General features: G+C 49.2%; 1 protein-coding gene across 1 annotated transcript in view; it reads right to left on the bottom strand.

Moving 5' to 3' along the window:
* Positions 1–20,636, bottom strand: part of LOC113480132 (hydrocephalus-inducing protein homolog) — a 96,047-nt gene that overhangs the window by 41,534 nt on the left and 33,877 nt on the right. The window contains exons 9-17 of the mRNA XM_026848750.1: positions 18,686–18,785; positions 17,163–17,233; positions 12,817–13,040; positions 8,738–8,805; positions 6,532–6,767; positions 5,662–5,762; positions 4,276–4,411; positions 3,580–3,744; positions 1,174–1,326 (exon numbers count right to left, since the gene is read on the bottom strand). Of these exons, the coding sequence (XP_026704551.1) occupies positions 1,174–1,326; positions 3,580–3,744; positions 4,276–4,411; positions 5,662–5,762; positions 6,532–6,767; positions 8,738–8,805; positions 12,817–13,040; positions 17,163–17,233; positions 18,686–18,785 (1,254 nt within the window). The remainder of the gene's footprint in view (positions 1–1,173; positions 1,327–3,579; positions 3,745–4,275; positions 4,412–5,661; positions 5,763–6,531; positions 6,768–8,737; positions 8,806–12,816; positions 13,041–17,162; positions 17,234–18,685; positions 18,786–20,636) is intronic.

Genomic DNA, 20,636 nt, shown 5'->3' with positions numbered 1-20,636 from the left:
GGATGGATGCCCTAAGGGATGACTGAGAAGCCACTACACTCAGTTCTCTTGAAGCTGCTTAAAGCTAGCTAATTAAGTGATCTGGTCATTCTGGCCTTGCACAAGTGAAAGAGGAAGCATAACTCAGTATTAAAATGCAGCTGTACTTTACCAAGCCACAGCCCTAGCGAGGGAGCATTCACACCTGTCAGCCAACCCATCGCTCCTCACGGAGTCTGCACATGAAGGGGAAATAAAACCCCGTCCCACATCAGTTGTGCACAGAGCCTCATCCCAGGTGTTTCAGCAGTCCTAAGGTGGGGAACCCTGCGTTCTTCATTTCAAAGCCACTCTTTATCCGCACAAACTGCCAGTGTCAGAAGAGAGCCCCAGACCACTCCGAGCCCCAGCAGGAGGTGGAGGTCAGGGCATGAGGCTGGCTAGATGCTCCCACCAACCACCAGCCACCTCCTGGCACCTCAGCAGCAGCATCTCCTCGGCAAAAGCACGGATGGGGACCACTTTGGTTTATCCTCTGCCCCAGAGCACCATCAAGGGGATGTTTTATGAAATCAAAAGGCAGAGCCTCTAAAAAAAGAAAAGTAGTGTGGCACTCACTGCCACTGACAACAGAGCCTAACTTGCCAAGCTTGGTTCAGCCAATAGCAGACTGCTGAGTGAGCTAACAAAATTTGTCTCCATTTGTGTCCCTGGTCCATAGCTCACCCCTCCGGATCCCACCTGCACTTCCTCGCTGGGCTCGGGAGATCAGGGCCACCTGGTTTGACAACCAAACTCCTCCTGCTTTTCCTCCGGGAAAAGCACCCAGCTGCATCACTCTTGCAGATCTAACAGGGAAACCCATGCCCTCTCAGGAGCAAAGGGCCACGGCGTTCTCTTGGTCTCAGAGCCCCAAACACATGACTCTTAGAGCTAAATGCCTTCCACAAAATAAAGGGAGAACTTGCAACACTGATCCAGACTCATTTCTGATCAAGCATCTATGCAAATTTTCTGTTTTACTCAGGGGTCCCCCAGCTAAAACTGCCCCCAGACCAGGCTCCTCTTGCTGCATTGTGATGGAATACATTGCTTTCTCAATCATCAAGTGATATGCAAATGTTGCATATAAAAATCAAGTCACAGGTTGCTTGTCAGTCATTTTTGCTGGAAAACAGCCCCACAGACACTTACCATCGTTGCCCTGAAGGATGCAGGTATGACACTCTGATTGGAGAGGTGGAGAGTTCGGGAGGCATCTTGCAGAACTTGGATACTGCCAAAATTTATTTTGCTTGGATACGCATAGACAACTGGTCCTTCTCCAGTGCTCACTAGATGGATTTTCTGCTCCAGAAAGCAGGTAGGAAAGATAAAAAAAAAAAGAAGAGAGAAAGTTTAAAATGATTAAACAGCAATAAAGGGTACTCCTAGACTGGGGGATAATTAGGGCTGTTTGAAGTTTTCAGTGTTGTAAAACTGAAACAGAGGGCCTGGAGCCAGTGTGGGACCTGGTCTGATCACATCTGAAAGCCACAAGCTCCCGTTATCAGGGGATAAAGAAACCCTGTTTCCCCTGCTTGGTTTTCCACACCTCCTCCACACTGGTAACTCTCCTTCCTCTACCTGTGCCTGCTCCCACTGCTTCTACTGCTCAGTCTTGCCCCAGACCACCTCCCTGACTTCTGCTGCTGCACAGCACACTGGGACAGTGGCTTTAGTCCCAAAGCTACACCTGTGAAAGCCAGCACCAGCCAGAGGCAAAGCAGGCCCTTTAGAGTAGAGATCACACAAGCTAGTTGCTCTGATTTGCACTTACGTCTATTCCTGGTATTATATGGATAATGGGCATTAATTATTAATTACATCACTCAAGCAGTATTTTTTTCTTTTGACAGTCTGAGACCCAAAAGTTCTGTTCTTGAAGAACTGGCACAGACTATTGGGGGAGGAATGGGGATCCCTTTGCTAAACCACCTCCTCACATCAGTAAAAACATTCAGGACGCATTCAGGAGATTGAGCAGCATCATTTCCACTTGTTTCATTAAAAGTTTCAATCCCTGTAAGTACTTTCAAAATGTCAGCCTTTCTTTCTGTTACAGAAAACTCACAGGAACCCTCTGACATCCTCTTTCATGCTCAGAGAGATGAGAATACATTTTAAAACAGCTGCTTCAAAAGTTGATATCCTTTTAAATGAAAGTTTAATTAACTGTATTTGTTCTCAATTCCAGCTAGATGAAGCCAGGACATTACAGACAACATTCTCTTGCCTACATTTTGTGGTCATTGCTGCTGTTGTGTATGCCTGACTGTGAACATCAGCTTTCAGGAGGCTTTAGTCCAGGAATGCTTTGCCTCATCCATTCCCAAGCTTGGCAGAAAAAAAAAAATCTCTGTGCTCCAGGTGCAAGCGGTGTGGAGACTCATGAGTCTTTGGCTGCGGCTCTTGGCAAAGAGCTATGACGGGTGTTTCTCAGACGTAATGAGCCTGACTTTCAGCACGGTCTCTTACACAGCGCTTGCGTTAGCAGGATTCAGGGATGTCCCTGTGTGCTCCTAAACAAAAGGTCTAATGAAGCACCAGAGCTGTTCATCTAATAGCACAGCAGAGTACGAGACCCAGGGGTTGTTCTGGGCTTCAGACTGGCCTTCTTATCCTGACTGACCTAGCCATAATTAAACGCTGTGTCAGACACTTATATTACCACCTGGGATGATACCATCCTTCCTCTTCTCTAGGTGAAGGAGAGTGGCTGCAAGTATACTTGAGATTACAAGACCTCCTGACCTTGTTAATGGATAGAAACCAGTAAAGTAGGATGCTTAGTTTTAACGTTAACCATCACTTGTGTTTCACTAGCTTTTATTTTTCCTGTATTTTACTGCAATGTATACAATTTCATTTATACTCTTTTCCTAACTACCCTCTGACATCTTACCCACTTGTAAAACATCTTGAAACCTGTAACTCCTTGCCTAGTGGAGACAAAACAGGCCTTGGACAGCCTGGTAAACTCCCTGAGTACATCCCTGATAACAGGGACCTAAGAACGCAAGACAAGCGCCTGAGAAGATGCCAGTGTCAAGAAAAGCGACTGGGAGCCGGTTTAAACCAACCCCCTCGGAACAAACAGGAGCCGAAGGACGGGTGAGGTCACTCCATGACCATGCATGGACATGGGAAACCTCAAGTTCAGCCAGCGGGCAGTGTGAGGAAGACGATGTGGACTACCAGCGGGGAGAAGACCCTCAGTCTATTTTTACTACGCACACTCAGACTACGTAAATGAATTCTGTATATTAGTCAGAGAGCTTTGTTAGTAGCTGTGGCACTTGTGGTGGAGCGATCCCCAGCGCTGCCCAGCGCTGCGAATAAAGAATCGCTGCTGAACAGTCATAATTCTGACTGTGAAGCTCTTTGTTTCACAGGCATTAGCTGTTGTGTATACACAACCCCCTTCTTTCCTTGTCCACACCAGCATATATTTCAAGTTCTTGTTTTCTCGAGAAGGATCCCTGGAGTTAGCAACCGTGCCTGAGGCTTCACACCCCACCAAGAGGAGTTGCACCAAGGCCCACGTCCACCGGAACTCACCAAAGGGGATCCTTCATTCCCAAACACTGCAACATGAGCAACAGTGTCCTGCTCTCCCGTCACCTGGGCCTCCAGTGTCAACGGGACCTCCACTGAGCTGCGAGGCTGGACAATCCCCCACGGCACGGGGCTGGAGTACCACACAGAAGCGTCCTCCTTGTGTTCCTGTAAGGGACAGAGTCAAACGCAACACACAGGAGTGACCTTGGAGGAAACTTTGAACTCCTCAAGATCTACCACAATGGCAATTCACACACATTTTCAAAAACCCCTAGGAGAAAGCAGTACAAAGCAAGATACTTGTATGGGCTTAGCATCCTCAGAGGGTCCAAAAGCTGCTGCACCCACAAACACCCACTTCTGTGCTGGCAGCGTCCTTGCGGAAGCTTTTCACAACCCTCTAAGCGCTCCTGTGTGAAAGCATCCCGAAGACTAGAATATAAACTGCTTCCTAAAAAGTTTAAACTGCTTCCTAAAGTATATATTCAGGTAGGTTCCTTTTTAACTGCTTCCTGAAGTTTATATTCAGGTAGCTTCCTGTTTAACTGCTTCTTGAAGTTTATATTCAGGTAGCTTCCTTTTCTCAGCAACCTTTAGGTTTCAATATAAACCAGCAAGGTCTTATCCAAACCCCTCTTTTTTCCCTAATAAACTCTTGATAATGTCTGAGGGCAGGAGGCGGATGCAATGCCAAACCTGAGGAAGAACCCTGTAGCAGCCTGGAAGATCGCTGTCATTCACAAGGGTCAGCATCTGCTGGTAAGGGAATTTTAGGAAGCACCGTCCGAACATCACAACGGGATTGAGCACTCGCAGTGCAGGAACCATGCATCTAGCAAAGAGATGACCAAAAGAGAATTAGAGACACGAGAGAATGTGGAGTTCGTTTACTCCCCAAGTAGCATGAAACAGAGCATAACACATTTGTCAAATAGACACTTAATATCCCTACAGAGATAAGTGGCCTTTAACTGCTTCTGACTCCACCACCCCCTGTAAAGGTGGGGCAAACCCCGGGACTCGGCCTCGCAGAGGCTGCCAAGTGCCCGGGCAGCGCACGGTGCCCTGTCCCCGAGCTGCCTGATCAGCTCTGCCCGCTCTTTGCCCCAGGAGGCTTGCAAGGACCCTCCCAACAGTCCCAGCAAGGCGTGAGCTCTGGGGGAGCCTTCCCTCCGAGTGCTCACCAAGGCTCAAAGGGCACAAGACCCCAGTGTCTCAGGGAGAACGACTCCCTCCTCTCCCACACCGCTGTTGCCCTGCCTGAGAACTCAGCCCTTTGCCCAGCGATGGAGGGCACAAGCCACCCCCTGCCTCAGGCAGTGGGGGATCACCCTCTCCCAGCTCCTGCACCCCACGGCTCCATGCACTCTCTGTCCCCATTTGCACTTGTTTTACAAAACTGCAGCCCAGGCACTGACTGGATGACTCTGCCTGGGAGAGGGAACAGCACAGTGAACTCATCCCTCTTGGAATTAAACCGACACCCACCGCAGCACAACAGGGTTGAATCTGGCTGCAGCAAGAACAACTTCTGGCTGAAGTCTGAGAACATTAATGCTCAAAAGAACCGGAGGGAAGCAGAGAAACCTGAGCTCACCTTCCACATCAAGGACTATTTTCCCCTTCATAAGATCTTGCTTTGAGCTTCCCCTCACCAGTCCTGCCATAAGCCCCTTTCCCATTCCCATGCACCTTCATTAACTGACCCAGACACCAGCTCTCAGCAGGCTGCTCACTGCAGCCCAAATGGATGTTGTATTTTGGTTGCAACCCAGCACAAGTCCACCACTTGCAGGAAGGAGGAAAGATGGCCCCTTGGAAATTTATTACACCTCAAGCACCAAAACCCAGGCCAATAATGAATATAATTACTGTTCCCTTTAGAAAAAGGCTCAGGGCCACGCCTGTCCATGGAGCACAGGTGCTGCTTTCAGAACACTGCCCATCTCACATCTAGCTGGGCAGAACTACCTCATTAAGCAACACTTGTCACTGGGAGATGGAGCCAGCAAACCACGTGCAAGGCAGCGTGGTGCTGGATGCACGAGGAGAGATGATGAGCTGCAAGGAAAGCGCCGATACCTGGCTGTGAGGAGCAGTGCCGACACTGCCCTGCCAACACCGCACACGTCCACCACCAGAACCAGCTTGTAGCTCCGCAGAGTGTTGGAACACAGGGTGACCTGGTGGAAGAGAAGAGCATCACTTCATCACTCCCAAAAGCCATCGTCCACCTGTGCTGTCCTCCAGTTCTCGTTCCACAGGCAGGAAAGGGAGGATTCTGCCCTAACTCTTCTGCTGGTCCATATGCAGAGCACAGTTGCTGGGAGTAACAAAAGTCTTCTGACAAATCTGCTTTGTTAAATACACCTTGCACTTACCAGGGCACATGTAACCATGATTAGATTAATGCTCTACTCCCCACTGTATTAAAATTAAAGGACTAATTTTTAATCTCAACTACAACAGCACAAATCCAGAGGCAATCTCTGGAATTCAACAGATTCAGCTTTACACTGGGAAGCTGAGGGCAAAATGCAGCCCAGCAGGCAGTGAATACAACTCATTCTGCTCATCAGGAGGGGACAAATAAGACCGGGAAGAAAAGCAAAGTGCTTTATACAATGACATCTCTCTTTTTAACAGCCACCTTCTGTCCTCACCCTTCCTTTGCCCACTTTAAATCAAAGAAACTGCTCCAAGCAGCTCTCAAAAACAGATGAATGGCTTCTGCACTTGACCATACGGTACATGATCTTCATCTTGTGATTCTGGAAACCAAGCAGTGGTCCTTCAGAAAAGCCCCAGAGTAACCCATCTAACAAAAGCCCAACACCAGTGCAGATATCCTACCCGTGTTATGCTCAGAGCTAGCGGTGCTAAAGCCCTCCCATCCCTCAGTGAAGCTCCAGCTCCACCCGCCGAGCACCTACGGCCGGACTCTTCCCATACCTGGATATCCAGGAATCCCAGGGGGCGGATGGTCCCTCTGCAGGGCTTTATGGTGAATTCTCTTGGCCTGAGGTGACGCTGGGCTCCCTTTCTCCGGACTAGGTGAGTGTTGTCTGTCATATGAGCAAAACTGCTGACACTGGGCTCTCCCAGGCCGTCCCCAGGAATGCGAAGGTTGAAGGTCAGGGGCACCAAGGAGGTATTAGTGAGGCGACACGACAAGGTGTGAGGAAAGCCTAGGAAAATAACACAAATATAAATTTATGCACCAACTGTCCCATGATTCCTCGTGTGAAAAGCCTGTTACGATAAAACTGGCTTGGAGTTTAGCTCTTTTCAATCTGAAGTACAGCTAACTGAGAAGCTACGCAAGGAATTAATTGTCACTTAAGCTCCCTTTTAAGCTGATCACAGAGATTGCTTCCTTGGAAATGCCCACTCTTGGCGATGCTGAACCCCACAAGTTTCTCTCTCTCTAGCTGTGAGGAGCACTCTCACCTGCCCCCAAACCTGCATCAATTAGTTCTCACTTACAAGTGTCCATCCAGATAGACCATTTATTCTGAAAATTCAATGCCCTGTTGACTCTGGGAACACTCCCACAGTTTTCAGTATCTAAAAGCAGGGTATTGTCATCGAGGAGAAGCTGCAGTAAAAGGAAGGAAGGATGAAACTGGGAACGACAGCATGATGCAAAGCACTCTAACGCAGTTTCTCAAGGCAGGACCCTTAAGGCATCTCCTGTCCGGGGCTACCAGACTGAGCACGTGACAACTCACAGCCCCGCACTGGAGGCAAACCTGATGCTTGCTCAGAAATCAGCAGGAGCCATGTTCCACGTCACCTAACAAATGGAACATGGCTTCCACACTGCACACTGCCCTGCACAGGTTGGCATCACTTGAGCTGTGATACTCACTTTCCCTCATGGAAAACCAGTGACACAGCCACACCTGGGGGGTGTTCTGCAGAGACAGGACATCAGCCCACAGCTAGCTCTGGCCTGGACATCTGGCTCGGCTGGCCAGCTCTGCGAGAAGGAGACATCTCCCGTGGCCTGCTCACCAAGTGTCATTTGAATACAGGCGGGGAGGAAAACCAACTGCAGGCACCACGGGGGGTTTCTCCATGTCCAACAACAGTCACCACTGCCCACCTCCAGCAGTTACTCCAGTAGGGAGGCAGGAGGAGCACAAAAAGGACAAACACAGACTTCACAGTCCCAAATGAGACCAAAGTCGCCAGATGCAGGTCAACAGTCAGCAGCACAGTTAAAAGAAGCAAAAATATAATATCTGCCTTCAGCGGAAAAGCCCTTATTAATGAAACTACATTAGGGGGGATGAATCTCCTGTTACATATCCACATTTCTGTCTGGTGTGTTTCTTGTTGTTTTATTCAAAAGGAAATAAAGAAGTGGCAGAGTGGTGATGGAGGGAGGGGAGAAACGGCTCAGGAAAGGTAATGAGTCTTCTTAAAAACTCCGTGAACAGCATGAAAACACAGAGGCATCCTGGGCACAGAATGATAATGGCCCTTCAATCAATCCACAATTGATTTCACATTTAAACTGTCAATCATCTCAGTAAAAAGCCTTCTGTGAGACTGAGATGGAGAGCCAGAAGCTGCATTTCAACAGAGGTGCTCCTGGATGCTCAGCCACTTGCTCTGTCAGCAGAGCTGGGCCTGTGGTGGGGAAGGAGGAGCCCATGGTCCAAGGACATCAGTGCCTGATTCAGAGCTACTGCTTGGGCATGTTACCTGGTGGGTGACAACGAGGGGCCCTCACAGCGTTAATTAACATCTGGCACTAAAGTTCAGGTGGGTAAATGGTATCCTTGCCTTGCAACAGGAACATTGACCCAGAGCAGCTACAGGCCAGTACGTGGCTTAAACTCCCTTCTGCTGCAGTCCCGTCCCCTGGGCCCTCTGGGACAAGGATTTCACAGTCATTCTGCTGCCAAGGATGGGGAGATTGTGGCTGAACAGACTACAGGGACACCAAAAAAATACTGACTTTCTGTCCCTTTGGTCCTATTTGATCTCACGATGGCACAAGACTGCCTAAGCAACCAGCATCCCTGGCTTTAACACCCTGAAGGCTGCTATGGAAGAACACAAGTGACAGATGGTCTTATGTTAAAATGCTCCGTTTTGGTAATTCCCAGAGCTCTCAACCCATGGACCAAGCCCAGGGCACACTCACCGAAGGAGACATCACCAAAGTGGAGGGCAGGGACGTCGAAATGAAAAGTCGGTCCAATGACACAGCCCCTGCAGGGACAAAGACAGGCAGAGGAGATGTTAGCTCTGTTAGAGAGAATGGCAAAGTGTTCAGCTTTCCTTACCGCTCAGGTGGGCAAAAGCTGCTCTCAGAACCACGGTGGGTTTCAAATCAACCTGTCACCCCTGTGCTCAGCACAGCACCCATAGGGACAGCAGGCAGCCAAAGCAAAGTGATCAGCACAGGGCACCACGGCAGGGTGTTCCCCCACACTGCTGCTGGCCCCAGGAAGGTCCTGAACAAGTGATGGCTCTGTGCCTCAGTTTCCCCACCCATAATGTGATGGACAGAGGTGTCCACACAAAAGGGGACTCACTGTAACGAGCCTTCCCAGCCACGGGTTCCCTGCTTTGGTATTTCTTAGCTGGAACTGCTGTTTCCATGGAGTATATGAACACTGAAATCAGTACTCAAAGCTGCACAACAAACAATTGACTTCATGGTTGATGACAATCAATGCCAACTCTGCCTCAGTTAAAAATCAAGGGCCACAGTGAACAGTGCCTTCTCATTTTACTCACAGGACTGCCACTGTCATTATCTACAGGTTCTGCACATGAACAAACCCCAGCAGCCCGCGGGAGGGACCTGCGTCCATCCCTGCTGTCCCTTTTCCAGCATCCCTTTCCAAACACCAAGGAAACAAGCATCCAGCACCTCGTAAGGTTGGTTTCCAAGTAACGAGTAATCACCTATGGTCTTGGCACCTTCTGACAGCATAGTCAAAGAGCACTCAAAACCTGACTTTCAGGAGTTTCAATCAAACACTACTTCTTGATTCTGGCAGTTGAATCAGCTCCTAAGAATGAGCCTGGTACCAAATCCCTGCTGATGGTGAAGTTCCCTCTCCAGGGACCTCATATAACCAGACTTGACCTCCCAAGCCCTAACAGCTTACTCTAGATGGATCAAAGGGAGTAGACATGCTTTCCATCACAGCATTTGTCAGGAGACAATGGAAAACTACCCCCAAACCAGCCACAACTGGGGATGACATCAGGAAACGGCCAAGGATGAGCCTTGCCAGGCAAGTGGGGAAATGACTGCTACTTCTGCTTAGTGCACCGAATCTGTGCTCTGGGAAGTTAAACTGGAATGACTGCCCAGAAGGCTCAGGCAAGGAGCCAACCCAGAGCTAATAACAGTGCAGCTTGCAAGAGAAGGGAGGAAAAGGCAATCGTTTTGACAACAACTGTGTTTTACAGTAGCATTAAGTAATGCATGTGTGAAGGGAGATCAGGGTCCTGGCAGAGCAGGAAGGATAACACAAGGCAGAAGAGGAACTGCTTGAACTCTCATCCCCGTTCCTTCCTTTGAAGCCCAGTGCCCCACCAGCCAGCTTGCCTCTGTTCAAAAGAACCAGAAGCCTTTCTCCATGGAGGATGAAATCCAGTGCACAAAACCTTCTGAAGAGGGAGGCTCAGCTGGACCTGGTGGGTGGACATCTCAAGGCATTTGAAAACAAACAGCTTGAGCTGTGGGGCTGGAGAATGACAGAAGGGCTGGAGAGGGATCCTTGAAAAGCAAGACAGAGCTCAAGGAGGCAGATGCCATCTCAGGGAGGAGAGGACTTCAATGGGAATTGCTGCTGAGGGACAGCTGCATGGGAGCAGGCAGGTGTGCTGGACTGCCATTAGATGGGCTGCATGGGAGCCACCATCCAGGGAGGAGGAGTACAAGGATGGGGAAGAAATAAATAAAAAAGGACCAACAATCCTCTTTCACTGAGACAGAAGGTCTGCACTGAGCCCAGGGGGGTGCTGGCCAAACAGGGCAGAGAGTGGCCACAGAGAAGGGGAGGGTGTGCTGGGCACTGGGAGCCAGGGCATTACTGGGCAAAAAAGGACGACTTCATTTGGCTGTGGGGAAGCCAAAACACAACCGTCCCTCTGACAGCTCCTTCCTTCCTTCCCCAGGAGCAAGGCCACTGCGGGGCAGAGGCAGCGGGCGCTGTCCAAGCAGTATCCAAGGGTAAATGCTTCCTTACCAGCAAAACCTGCCCTTGCTCAAGGAGAAAGCTGCTCATGCAATAACACCCCATGACCAGTTTGGGGGAGGGACAGAGGAGAATAAATTATCTGATTGTGAAATGTTCCCTTTTAGTTTCAAAAAAGCACAGCACTTTCCCTTCAAACACAAAGCCAATGCAATTCTTTCTCTACTGAGCTCAACAGAACTATTCACCACTCTTCTCTTGCAAAGGAATAACCTTTCTGTTATTTTTAATCAATTTCCCTCATTTTACTGGTAAAGTTGACTGTAGAGTCCTCCCATTGCTTTACTGCCTTTGTCTAGAGCCTCCCAGCAGCAGCAGCCCAGGAGGCTGGTTGCTGAGGAGGCACAGCCAGCCCACAGCTCCAGAGCACCCAGCACCAGCTTTCCTGCCTACACCACATCATCCCACCAGCCCGCGGTTAAAGACCAGCTGGGACAAGTTTGCATGCTGCTGCAGTCCTGAGAAGTGAGCTTTGCCTCGCCCATCATCAGCTTTTCTCCCCCTTCTCCCCTTTGCTTGGTGAGGATTATCTCTTGCCATGGCACCAGCCCACGAGATGATGCCCGGGCCCCTGTGACACCACCTGCCACACAGCTCCCCGTCTGCCCCGTCAACACTGCTCTGGCTGCAGAGAGGAGGCACCACGACAGCAGTGGCTGCACAAGAGGACAGCCTGTCCCAAGACATGAGCATGAGAGGTGATGCTGAGGCTGCTGCTATCCATTTGGAATGGATTAACAGAGGATTTTAAAAACACTGCCTCTGGCTGCAGCCACACAGGCTGGCCCATCCCCAAAGCTCTGCTGGCCTTGCTCTGTGTTCAGGGGGGGTGGCCCAGACCACCTACTGCCCAAAGCTGACGCCATCCCTCTGTCCGCTGTGGCCCAAGGGGGAATGAGCTACCTGTAGGAAGGAATCCACTCCGGCTCCTGGGTACCCAGACTGGGCAGCAGGCATCTCCACACCTTTCCTGTACAGCCTCCAGTCAAACTGTTTTCCAGCATGGATAGTCACTTAAAGCCCCGGGGACCTTACACAGACACGTGTGAGAACCTGCTGCTGCCAAATTCTGTGCAAACAGTGTCCTGCAAAGTCACAGGGCCACCTGCCCCAACCATGAAGGCAAAGCTGCTTCCCAGAGGAACCCAAGACTTTGAGAGATAAACTTGGTATTGAGAGCACAGGAGGCATGGTCACAGGTGGCAGTGGCTCGAGGGAGCTGATCCTGCCCCTCTACTCCACTCTGGTGAGAACCCCCTGCAGTGCTGTGTCCAGCTCTGGGCTCCTCAGCACACGGAAGATGTGGACCTGTTGGAGCGGGCCCAGAGGAGGCCACAAGAATGATCAGAGGGATGGCACACCTTTCCTGTGAGGACAGGCCCAGAGAGTTGGGGTTGTTCAGCCTGGAGAAGGCGCTGGGGAGACTTTACTGTGGCCTTTCAGTACTTCAGGGGGGCTTGTAAGAAAGATTGTGACTGGCTTTTTAGTAGGGTCTGTCATGATAGGACAAGGGGTAATGGTTTCAAACTTAAAGAGGGAAGATTCAGACTAGATATAAAGGAAAACATCTTTTGCAGTGAGGGTGGTGAGACACTGGCACAGGTTGCCCAGAGCGGTGGTAGATGCCCCATCCCTGGAAACATCCAAGGTCAGCCTGGACAGGGCTCTGAACAACCTGATCGAGGTGATGACATCCCTGTGCATTGCAGAGGCCTTGGACTAAATGACCTTTAAAGGTCCCTTCCAACACAAACTATTCTACAATTCTACGATTTCCTCTCGCAGATAATTACGCTTCATTTGCTGCTGCAACTGCAAGGTTCAGACCGGAGTCAAGGTTAAAAAGCCTTGGCTCTTAGTGTGAGGATGCTAGAATCCAAGCCAAGACTAAGACCTTAGACAACACCTTTTTTTTCTCTGTTTCATCCTTAAAGGAGGTAGGTGGGAGATGATTACCCAGAGACAGCTACAGATGTGCCCACCAAGCTCCTATAACCCTCCTCACCTGATCGTCAAGGTCACAGGCTCAGGGGATCCAGTCACGCTGAACCTGAATTCTTCTGTGAACTCCCCCAGGATGGTGGAACTGAAGGAGATCCGGATGACTTGGAGCCCCTCTGGCAAAATGATGCCCTCCTGGGGGAGGAAGGTGAAGCAGGAGCCCAGAGCTGTAGCTGGAGGGACCAAGTTGAAGACAGCATTGATGGCTCCTTTGTTAAACAGGACCACCTGCAGCAGCAAGAAAGCAAAAGGGAAATACATGAGGAATCTTCCTTTCTTACAGAAGGCTGATTTGTTTCCTGATTAACCAGTTAATGTCTGTAAAATGCAGAAGATGCTGTGTGCTGCTGCTTGGCAGAAGCTAAAGAAAATGCAACAGGACAAGTTCTGCCTTTGGGTTTTTCATGCAAAGCAGTGACAGCTTCATAGAAACAGTCACTCGGGGTTTATTCCACTGACGCAGAGCAGCCCACTTTGACTTGCAGTGCAGAGGAGCTGCTCAGCATCACCAAGTCTATTCAGACCTGTCCCTAAGAGCAACAAAGGGCACTTGCAGCTTTACTAGTGAATCATCACACAACTGATTCTGCTCCTGACGAGTCTGATCCTGCCGAGGGCAAACATGTTGCAGCACTATCACCAACTTCAGAAGCACTCCCCAACTCTGCTATGCTATGTAATTTAGGATTCTTAGTTTTTCTTTAATGGGATACTTTCTTAGTCTTTGCTCAAACAGACGTGTCAGGAGAGGATGAGCATGCGGTGTACAGCAGCTCCATCTACTCCAAAGAATTTCTCTTTCCTAAACATTCACAGCCACCACCTAAGACTTTACCATTATCAGAATAAACTGCAAATTAGAACTAAGCCATATTTTGTTGAACACTCGAGAGATCTACTGCCTCGAACAAGTGACACAATCCCACAGCACTTGTTGAGATTCAGCTCTTCTCACATTGGGTGAGCAATGCCCACAGCTGCTGCGAGTACCAGCACACTGTCAGTCACCAACAAACCCACCCAAAGCAAAGCAGTACAGTGTCTGATTGCTGCAGGGTCAAATCATGCCATTTCCATGGAATTAACTATCTGCTTTGGATTTATTTTTCCTAATTTTTGTCCTTGTAAAACCTGGTAGAAAAATTGAGACAGAAGCATTTTAAAATTTTGCAGCTGCTGTTAAAGATATTCACGTATTCAAGCTCTGCAAGGGTAACCTAAAACTACTCTCTCCTCTCATGTCTTTTACACCTCAGTTACAAATTGCACTCAGGGATCCTGCACTGAGCTGAGGTTTGCCTTCAGTCAGAACAGCACTAGCAGTATCGTCTACTCAGTCACATTTTGTCAAGTAATAAAAATAATAAAATGATAATCAATAAAGTATCACCATTAAAAATGCATAGAGAGCACAATATTTTGGTAAGAAAACACCTTAATGCGTCCTTCCCTGCCCAGGCAAGCTTTTGAAAGTATTGCTTCCTTTTCTACCTCTTTCATTTGCCCTATCTCATTTTTTTGCAGAAGACTTGACACCATTGGCAGGGGGAGGCAAATATGTAGAAAGTTCCTTTGGTTCATCTCCAGAAATGCTTTGCTCTTCATAGAGATGCAGCAAATCTGAAGAGTGGCAAGAGACTGGTCAGCAAGGGGAAGCACTCCCAGTTCCGTGGCCAGACCCAGCTCTGAGCCAGAGGCTGGACAGCTTTCCTCCAGCTCCCAGGGACTGGCAGCATGCACTTACCCGAAAGGTGGCTGCGATGGCCTGGAGTTCAAACTCAGTACATTTGTTCCAGCTGCTTTTTAACAGCCCGAGTACAAAGGTGCATTGCATTCAGGGCTGAAACAAAAGCCTCTGAATATTTATCTTTTTGTCCCAGTGTTGCTTTCACGTGTCAAGGGGGTATTTTTTCACATGAAGCCTCTCAGCTGATCTCCAAGGAAGGTTGCCAAAAAGCAGGGATTAAGACATCACAAACAACATGGGCAACTATGCTTCCTTCCATCAGAAGTATCCAGATTCTGGGAAACCCCCCCGACTTGCCTAGTATGTCCAGTAGTCCCTGCTGACAACGACCCAAGTTGACAGAAATACCATGGGTCCACGAGGCTCACTGCTGCCCTGGGAGCCATCAGGATCCCCCCCCTCCCGAGAGCTCAGCTTTGTAAAGACACCTTACCTAAAGCATGCTGAACAGTGATGGAAAACCTCACTGATGAGGTCAGAGAAGCCGTGAACATACTGCTAACACACACAGCCCTTGCTGCAAAGGGAACTGAGACTGCAAGGCTTATAGCTAAACTCCAAGATGCTCATTTTCTTCCGTAAGCCTGCTAAGATGACAGGGTGAGATCTTGCAGTCTGAAGGCTGTTCTGAACCACTGCAGCAGCCTCAAGTGCCTGAACCCTGGCTCCAATTTGGGCTTGGGTCTCCCTGCCATCCCATCCTACTCTGAACAGAAAGCAAGTAACACAAGGGGAAAAAGAAAGGCCCAGAAGTTGTATCTAACCTTCAGTGTAGCTTTCGTGCAGAAATATTCCTCTCTCCTTTTGTGTAATGCTCACCATTCATTGAAGACTAGTTTTTTTTTTTTTTTTTTTTTTTTTTTTTTTAATCTGCTGCATAGTTGTTCCAGAATGTCCAAAACTACTACCTATTGCAAAGAGCAGCCCAGGTGGGATAACACAGTGACCTGATCACAACTTGAAAAAACTCTCCTGGGAACAGCCCTTTCAATGATTGCTGACTTTCTGATCTTGCAACCATGGAATGAGGATCTTTGATAATGTCCAAGCCAGAAAGGAAGAGCGAGGGAGCTTTTGTTGAATTCAACATTTTTTAAGTGGATCCAGACAAAGCCCAGCTGACAGCAGAGATGATAGGTTGCACAGCAATGGCAAAGATTCCCAAGGGACAAGCTTTTGTTCATGATCATGCTGAGACACACATCCCATGGCCACTGCAATCAAAAAATCAGTGGCAGTTCTTCCCCTTCTGCAGTAGGCCCTCACCCTCTCCAGGAAGGTCTCTGGAAACCATCCTTTCTTCTACCCCTACGCTGAGCTTAAAACTTTAGGAAATCCCAGAAATGTTGCTCTTCCTCCTTCCAGGTGAACCGCAGAGCGGGCTTTTCCCAGAGGAGGAGGAGCAGACTCAACTGCAGGCAGCATTCAGGGGAGCTGAGAGGGAAAAAGGGAGAGTATGTCGTCCTGTTTGATGGGAGCTGGGGCTTCCAGGAGCATCCAGCCTTTGCCCAAGGCCTGGCTACAGCTGGGCTGTGGCCCTGGGATGCTCCCACCGTAACACATCCCTGAGCACACAGGCCAAGGGGATGGAGGGGCTACAGCCTCCTTGTCCTCGGTCCCAAACCAACACCTGGTGCTGTGGAGCGAGCACTGGGATCTCAGCAGGAATAACGCAGCGGCAGGTCACAGGGTGCACAGGGTGGCACTGCTGCCTCGCTTCCAAATAAATTGGGGGTCTAAGTGGCCCAACAGCACAGGGCTCTGCTGCCAAAGTCCTTAACTTCTGCTGCTTTCTGACACTCAGTTGGTTGCTCACAGAATGTCCCCATCCCTTGTGACTGGCTTTGAACATGATTCTCATCTGACCACATCAATAAACAGTGTTACATAATGCAGGACAGTTCTGTCACAAGCTAAGGGACTCATCATCACATGGGATTCTGCTTCTCCCTGCAAGAGTGGCTTAAGAAAGGGTCTTGCAAGATGTAACCCAGTTCAGTTCTGTGTGCAGACAAACCTCAAACTGAATTTTAGGTGTCAGAGCCCCCCACCATGTGCTTCCTTCCAGCACTCAAGAGCCACAACTTTATTTGCATGAATAACTAAGAAAGTTCATTTTGAGATTCAATATTTGATGAGGGCAAATTTCAAATCACTTCTTAACTGCCAGCTTTGCAAGTTGCACAGTGCTGATTAGTTCTGTAAATCACTGCATGCAGAAGCATCTGCTGGGCATTTCATGGAGGCACCCACAAAAAAGTGGAGGCCAGCAAAGCCCCTTTCCAGTGGGGCATGAGATCCAGCTGCACAACTCATGGCGCTGCACTGGGCAAAGCTCCCAAGCATTCCCAGCAAGAGACATATACCCTCTGCAAACCATCCTCCACAGGCGTTTGTGACTGGCATGCAAATGCATGAGGAAGGCAGTCACGCTTCTTAGAGGAATCAAGAAGCAAAATTAACTGACTCTCTAGTTAAAGATCACTGTTTTATTCTTTAAACTCTTCTTGCACTCAGGGACCTTGACTCTGGGACAGTCTCCACCCTGATAATACAGCGGATCAGCTCTGGTTTGTAAGGGAGGGGGCTAGGTGCGTCATTACAATGACCTCCTTGAGGTCCTCTTCCAAGGAGCCAGTGGGGGAGTTCAGTTCTCCCAAGGGCCCATAAGGACCTTTTCAAGAGCAGGCTTCTCTTTCTAAACACAGATCACTTGCTCATCTCTGTTTCCTATAACTCTCAGACCAGTTCAAGGGTTGCATGTAAGTAGTCTTCCTATTTCTCTGCAACAAAAATGCTCTCCTGGCACAACCCCTGGAGATGACTGCAGCAAAATAATGGGCACCCCCATCACCAGAGCAAAAAACCCAGAGCCAGGAGTACAGCACTGAGTGAGGAATCCCTCAGGTGCAACTTTGAAAATCAATCCTTTCCTTCCAAAGCTCTAGCAGCTGCAGCTGGTGGGCAGGAAGACACTTTGTGAACACAAGCCCTGGGTAGTGACTGTACATGGCATTTGCCTAGTAAACCCTGTGCAATTACAGTATAAATAAAAAGCTTTTAATGACATTTGTACCGCTCATCTTAGGGCAGTAAGGAGAGCAACAAAGCAGCTGGGTTAGTGATGTCAGCACACTCCAGAACAGGTGCCTGGCTGCTGGAGGACCACGGGCCTCACACCTCTTCCTCTTAGATGGGGAAAAGCCATCACGTTCCCTGGATGGAAGCCTGACAGAGTTCTCCCAGTCTTGAAAAACACCTTAAGCAACACCACGCAGAAACAGAGAGGAAGGATGAGGTCACCCGAACCCTGCAGCCTGCTGCAGGCACTCCCGGCCCCATGCTAACACAGCAAAGCCATCACCTCTCCCAGGGCACAGAAGGTGCAGCTCACGTGGGCTAGAGATAACTGCTCCCAGCAAAAGACGCGATGGCACTTCTGTCAGACAGGATGAGCATAAAGCTTGCCTAGCAGACTGCTTGGACTCTGATTTCCAGGGAGGGCGCTCACCCCGCTGAGCACAGCAAGCCCTGCGCAGTGTACCCGGAGGCACCACAGACTCAGAGCCACAAGGTGACAATTCCCATGTGCTGGCCAGAGGTGGTCCTTCTGCAGACAGCCCGCGCTCAGCAGGGCTCAGCCACCCAAGGTCTGGCAGTCGGGGTAGCGAGAGGGGATCCAGGCTCTGGAAGCACATTTGTAACTCCTACCTACTCCAGCTCCTACCGCCTCAGGAGTCTGATGATGCATCCGTGTAATAAAGACTCCTTTTGGAGGCAAATGGTCTACAGGGACTTGCTGCTCATCCACTGAAGCTGTTTAGCTCTGTAGCTCTTTGGCCTCTATAGGCACCTGGCAGCAGTGCAAATGCTGGCAAACCCACGGCATGAGAACTTATCCCTTCACTGCCTTGGTTGTTCTGGGATCAGTGATCCAGGCTTGTAGCCACACATCCTGAGGGCTGGCCTTGGACAGGAGATCACCTGGAAACCGCAGGGGCAGTGGGCACGTGCCAGCACCCTGCTGACCACTTACCCTTCCTACCAACTACATGAGAACCGAGGGGGCTGCAAGACTACTTGCGCCTCCACCGAGGGTAACAGAAGCAGGAGAAAGGAGCCATACCTGAGATGTCGCAGTAGACCGTTTGTTGATAGACTCTGGCTTCTCGGGGTCTAAAGATCACATTAACTTCAGTTGAAGAATTTGGCCAGATATCTCCCTCCTGAAACAGAAGGATACAGCAAACCATTTATCTTCAAATGTCACTCTTCTTGTTTTCAACCACAGCCCAGTAGCCTTTATTTAGAGCATCAGTGAAGAGCAGAGAACAAGCAACACTTATGAACAAAATTTAGGGGAGTTTGGAAGCAGCTGCAAAAGAACTTTCTAAGTCTCTTACCTTTACTGGCATCTGGTAGAGGCATTTTGTTAAATTAGGGCTATAACAAAGCCACCAAACTGGCTCACGCTCCAGTGAATCCAGTAGGATTTCTCCAGAGGTGCCAGCCAGTTTAAGAAAAAGGTCCCTCTCGCCTCCAAACCTTCCCGTATATCCCTGTAGCACTATGGCTACATGACGACTCTTACTCAGGTCAGGAGAGATTTAACAATCAAAGAGAATTTCCCATTCTTCGTTATAAAGGTGCTGCCTCTTATACCCTTCACCTGTATGTGCACCTAAGTATTTAACGTACTGCGGTGAGTGGGGCATGCAGCACCAAGCAGAACGAGCGCTCCTGCCTGGGGATAAAAGAAGAACAGGCTCCTGCTTGCTGGCAGCTGCTTCTGCCCTGACCCATGAGCAGCCAGCCAGCATGCAGGCTCCTCCAGCTGACAGATGATCTGGGAAAGGAGTTGAGAGACAGAGGCATCCTGTTTCTCTCTGCAAGGTGCACATGCTCCTGTGTCCCTGAACACAGGCTCAGACAAGAAGAGATGGGATTTGCTTACAGCTCCACACCTCTTTCCACCAACAGGATCTTTTCCATGTCATGCTCTTGCTCAGGGATTTAAGTCTGGGCCATGCTACCAGTCTGTTGGTGAACGGCTTGCAGAGAGCAAGGCCATAGCTCCCTGCAGGAGCTGGTCGGCCATAGCTCCCTGCAGAAGTCGGTCACAGCCACCTGAGGTAAACAGAGGAAAAAACCCAGCATACATTGATGATAACAGGGACTGTTGTGAGAACAAGGAGATAAGTTGGGGTGCATTATGACCTTGGGGGTGAGACAGTAAAACAGCCCTGGGAGGGAAGCAGGTTCACAGCAAGAAAGATGTTTATGCATACCAGAAATGCCACAAGGGGCTGGGATATTATAATGTGACCTTTTAGATGTACCCAATGGCTGAGATATTATAATGTAGTTTTTTTAATGTATCCAATAGAGTTACAAGTAGTGTATTGTAGACTGCTTATATAAGGTGTAATTTCTTTCAATAAAGTTGAAGCTTGCTCTATCATTCACATTGAATCGGCTGCTTGCTTCCTCCACCCGCCGCACCAGTCTGCAGCTCTCTGCTGCTTCCTCAGAGTCTTCTCTCTCTGCTTCTTGCCCAGAGTCCTGGCACTGGTGCTCAGTCCCAGGGAGCCTTGTCACACAGTTTTGGAGGCATGCCTGGTTTCTAAAGGCTCTCACTTCTTGCAGGTGAGACTCCACTTACATCCCCTGAATCCCTAGCATTACAAATGTTCCTTGTGTGTTTGTTGACATAAATAGAGGCACCTCTGACAACTGTAATAACACTCAACAAAGGAAGGAAAATATGAGCTTATAGAAGGAGATGAACAGAGTTCTTTTTCTATCAACAAAGCCAGGCTTTCATTCTGCATGCTGCTGACTATCCTCGCCACTTTGTCTAGAAGAGCCTTGAACTGAGTGGAGCCTCTGGCACTCCTGCAGCATAAATATTAAGTAACTATGATACTTCCCATCAACTTGGCCCTTATAGCTCAAACGACAGCCCCCACAAAAATTGAAGAGCTATGACATGGTGAGTTATTGGGCTGCAGCTGCAAATAATTCCGTAAGGCACAGCCTGCTCAGAGTCAACAGAACAGAGGGAAGAACTGTGACAT

The sequence above is a fragment of the Athene cunicularia genome (assembly GCF_003259725.1).
Source record: "Athene cunicularia isolate RWA chromosome 4 unlocalized genomic scaffold, athCun1 chr4_part3, whole genome shotgun sequence".
NCBI classification, from domain to species: Eukaryota; Metazoa; Chordata; class Aves; order Strigiformes; family Strigidae; genus Athene; species Athene cunicularia.
The sequence above is the reverse complement of the archived record's forward strand: the minus strand, read 5'-3'. Positions and strand labels throughout refer to the sequence as shown.